We start from the raw sequence: 3,738 nt of genomic DNA, 5'->3' as shown, positions 1-3,738 counted from the left end.
GTGTACTGTTGTATTTATATCTGCCAACATCCATCTTGTTTGAATAGTTACCCCTGAGCGGCCCTGTGTGTGCCTGCTATCTTGTCCTAAAATTGTTCGGTAGGTGCTATGTTTTCTATATATCGTATTATTTTGTGTGATAGTTTGTAAACCGTACGCCCTGTGTGTGTGTACTATTTAAGTGTGTATGTATCACTTAAGTGTCTGTGTATTATTTAATCGTGTATATATTTTTAGAAAACCGTGCGTACATACGTACCGTACCGTGCGTACCCGTACAAAATAAATTCGTTTACAACAAATCAACGTACGCGTTTTCGTCAATCTACAACCCTCGTGTGACCTGTCGGGGCGACCTAGGACACGCCTCTCATAGACCGTTACACTACCCGTCTTTTCGCTTTTTATCAACTCTCTTGTTCTTCGTTATCGTGACCGAAGAGACGAAATAAATTTCATTCAACAACAACAACAACAAAGCCAAGAACAACTGTTCGACGAAAAAAGGGATCTATATGACCACTACCGTGCTCAATAAAAAAGAGTAGAACGCGCGTCTTTATTGTCGGTAAGAGAGAGAGCATGGTACACTCTTTTTCACGACTCGTTCCCGTTTACTATTGTAGTCAATGGAAGCCAGGGCGTTTTATGTAGTTTTTGTTCGTTTTTTGACTTAATATAAGTTTATAGGGAAAAATAACTATTTCCAAACACATATATATTTCCAACAAACCGTTTGTTTGAACGTTTTTAATTAAATTTATAAAATAATTAATTTTTCTAAACAAGCGCTAAAGTGTAAGCGTGAACCTACCAAAAACTAAACTGGCCTAATAAACTGGAATAGTTAGTCCATTTTTTAAAATAAACAGCTAAAACCTCCCAAAATCACTGTGCGCCTATCTTTTACAATGGAGACCAAGCAAAATGGGGACGGAGTTGGCGGTCACGTGAATAGAAAAAAGAATATATCACGGTTTTGGGAAGTTGCGCGTTCTACTCTTTTTTTATTTCTGTGACAAAAACACGAACCAGCAGTGATGCGAAACACTGCTTCAAAATCACCGGCGTGACGTCATATGCCCGCGAGTTCCTAATGTAAGATTGCTACTTTGCCTGTTGCTGGTTCGTGTTCTTGTTGGTACGTTTTGTCAAGTACGTACGCTGTGGCGTAGATATAAATGTCTGCATTAAACTGTCGTTCTGGAAACCTTTTCGATATTTATATTTACATTTACCATTAGCACACGTCAACACGTGGTCTTCCAATCTTCCACACGTGCGAAACTAGTGAAAAAACTCTAACGCTTGTATATAAACATAGTCATATACATATATATCTAAATTTCTTTATATTTATATTATGTTCATAGAAAATAGGTCAACTAAGTTAAGTAGCATATTGATATATCCGGCCATTCTTTCCAATCTGATATATGTAATCTTTGATCTATTTGAAGACCATTCTTACAAAATGAATCAAATGGTGAAAAACTTGACCCTTAGATTAGCTCAGCGCTTTACAGGTATATGTGTGGCCTAATGATAACCAGTATATCATATGTACTACATATTTAATATATCTGAATTATATTATCTTCCTATGTTAGTGTTAGTGTACGAATGTATGACTACAGGACTTACTACAAGGAATTTTTATTATAGGCTTCATTAGTTTCTGTACATTATCACTATCTTATTTTACTTGGCATATATTATTATTAGCCTACCAGTATTGTAAAAATGCGACTCAAATATTGGAATTATAAAACAAGGATAACTTTAGCACAGTTGTTGAAAGTCATTAAAGTCACTGATAAACTCGGTTGTAATTTTGGCAGTACTACAGAAAGTGAATGCCGAATGGCATAAAAAGACATTGCGCATGGAAAGACGCACCTAATATTAATATAATATGCACTGTCACCTGGTAACGGATGCTATAATTTTCTAGTGATGTAGGTTTCTTAGTTGTTACCAAGAATGTGCTGCATGTTTAAGGGAAAAAGCTTGACGTCTTGAATAAATTGAAAAGTTGAATTAAAAAAATATTTTTTTTAGAACAACAAAACATTGAACTATCTGCTGATGAATATTTTAACAAAGTAGTGTCAGCTTTGCCACAGTCTAAAATCAAAGCATATTTGTTAAAGAATTTTGAGCAAGAGGTTCAATTATTTAAAGGGTAAACTTTTTCGTTTTGTATTTAAGTTGTATATATATAGTACCTTTCCTTAATTATCTGACCTAATTGGCAAGCCATTTTTTTAAATAGTGACTAAACAATCAAAGTTTTTTTTGTTAATTTCCTTGGAAAAATTCTTAATAAAAAAAATCAGGAAAAAATTTATCTTGAAATCATATTTTGGTTGTTCAATAGAAGAGATGTATACCAACCAACGCAAAGTAAAATGTCATGGCATTTAACATAACTGTGTGTTGATGCATGCGAAATATATGATACAATGCCCATCCATACAGCGATTTAGCAGTAGCTATGGAAGGGGCAACATGACTGACATATGCAATGTATTAATTAAAAACTGGAATACATCCGTACAACTACAGCTACAATATCTACTTTTATGTTTGTTATGATCTACAATTATAATTGCAGGTATTGTGAAACATGCAAGCATGGTATTACTTCGTCAAATAATCCTGATGTTCAAACACAACTTAGTCTTGCTGAAGAGTTATTGCTTTATCAAGATAATTCTGAAAAATTAAGGGTATTTTAACTTTACCATAATTAAACTTCTTTTTAGGTTTTGTCTTTACATTTTTTATGTTTTAGGTTTCACTGAATTCTCAGCTTCAACTAAAGTCCTGTAACAGTTTTAGTCAACTTTTGTTGGTCATATTAGGATCAGATTCCAAGCTTGTTTTAAATAGCGTTGCAAAAGGCATATACAGGTATGCAATATATATATTTAATACTTAATCGGCATTAGATTCATGGCATATCTTACTGGTGCAATACCACAGCAATTGTAGCATTTTCACTATAGAATACAATACAGCTTCCAGGCTTGATGCTCAATAAATAAACAATAGTCACCCATTTTAATTGACAGATTCTCTTTCATTTCCCAAACAGGTTTTGTGAAACTACTCTGACTAATACTTTAGCAAATGAGGCGTGTGTAATGGAACTCAAACAATTAAAAGATTTCATTTTGAAAATCTGTTTCTTGCTTCAGATAAGGCACAGAGAATTAGAAAAACAGGTTTGACTATCATTTGTAATTTTTTTAATGCCATAAATGTAATGTAATACCGCAAATTTAAAGAGTCTGGACCACGCTCATACAAGTTGGTTTTAATTGAAAATTTACACTTAATAAATACTATCTGTGGTATTTTTTTGTGAAAAAAATATTTAGTTTGGCCAAAAAAAACGTTTTAAAAAGTGCCAAAAAATTCGCCTATTGTTGCGTCACTCGCGGGCACTATGACGAAAACTACGTCACGATCTTTTCTAATCGATCAGCTGATTTAGGCTTTGCTGTTTGCAGCAAAACAGAGTGTACCTTCGACATAGCATTTTCTGTTACTTTTAAATTAAGAAATATACGTAGGTAATGCCGTGGCCTGATTTTAGTTTAAAATTAATATTTTTTAAAATTGTTTGTAAGTGTATTACAGTATTACGCTATTTAAATTTGTCAGTTAACAATAATGTAAAAGTGTCAGTGTGTGATGTATAGTCAGATAGAAGTATTTCATCTGATGAAG

General features: G+C 33.3%; 2 protein-coding genes across 2 annotated transcripts in view; one reads left to right on the top strand and one right to left on the bottom strand.

The window, feature by feature from the left end:
* Window positions 1-3,738, bottom strand: part of LOC100184391 (kinesin-like protein KIF1A) — a gene marked incomplete in the record, with an annotated part of 39,048 nt that overhangs the window by 6,709 nt on the left and 28,601 nt on the right.
* Window positions 1,355-3,244, top strand: LOC108949429. The gene is made up of 5 exons (XM_018811494.2): window positions 1,355-1,526; window positions 2,062-2,185; window positions 2,618-2,732; window positions 2,798-2,916; window positions 3,101-3,244. The coding sequence occupies exons 1-5, from the start codon at window positions 1,364-1,366 to the stop codon at window positions 3,234-3,236; spliced, it is 657 nt and encodes a 218-aa protein (XP_018667039.1). The 5' UTR covers window positions 1,355-1,363; the 3' UTR covers window positions 3,237-3,244.

The sequence above is a fragment of the Ciona intestinalis genome, chromosome 4 (assembly GCF_000224145.3).
Source record: "Ciona intestinalis chromosome 4, KH, whole genome shotgun sequence".
NCBI classification, from domain to species: Eukaryota; Metazoa; Chordata; class Ascidiacea; order Phlebobranchia; family Cionidae; genus Ciona; species Ciona intestinalis.
Note: the sequence above shows the minus strand (reverse complement) of the source record. Positions and strands in the feature narration are given on the sequence as shown.

Bases quoted from the DNA above. Each gene is read 5' to 3' on its own strand.
- LOC108949429 (XM_018811494.2), top strand. From the start codon at position 1,364: ATGTTCATAGAAAATAGGTCAACTAAGTTAAGTAGCATATTGATATAT. The intron at 1,527-2,061 runs GTATATGTGTGG...TATTTTTTTTAG, and splicing joins ATTAGCTCAGCGCTTTACAG to AACAACAAAACATTGAACTA. The intron at 2,733-2,797 runs GTATTTTAACTT...TTTATGTTTTAG, and splicing joins ATAATTCTGAAAAATTAAGG to GTTTCACTGAATTCTCAGCT.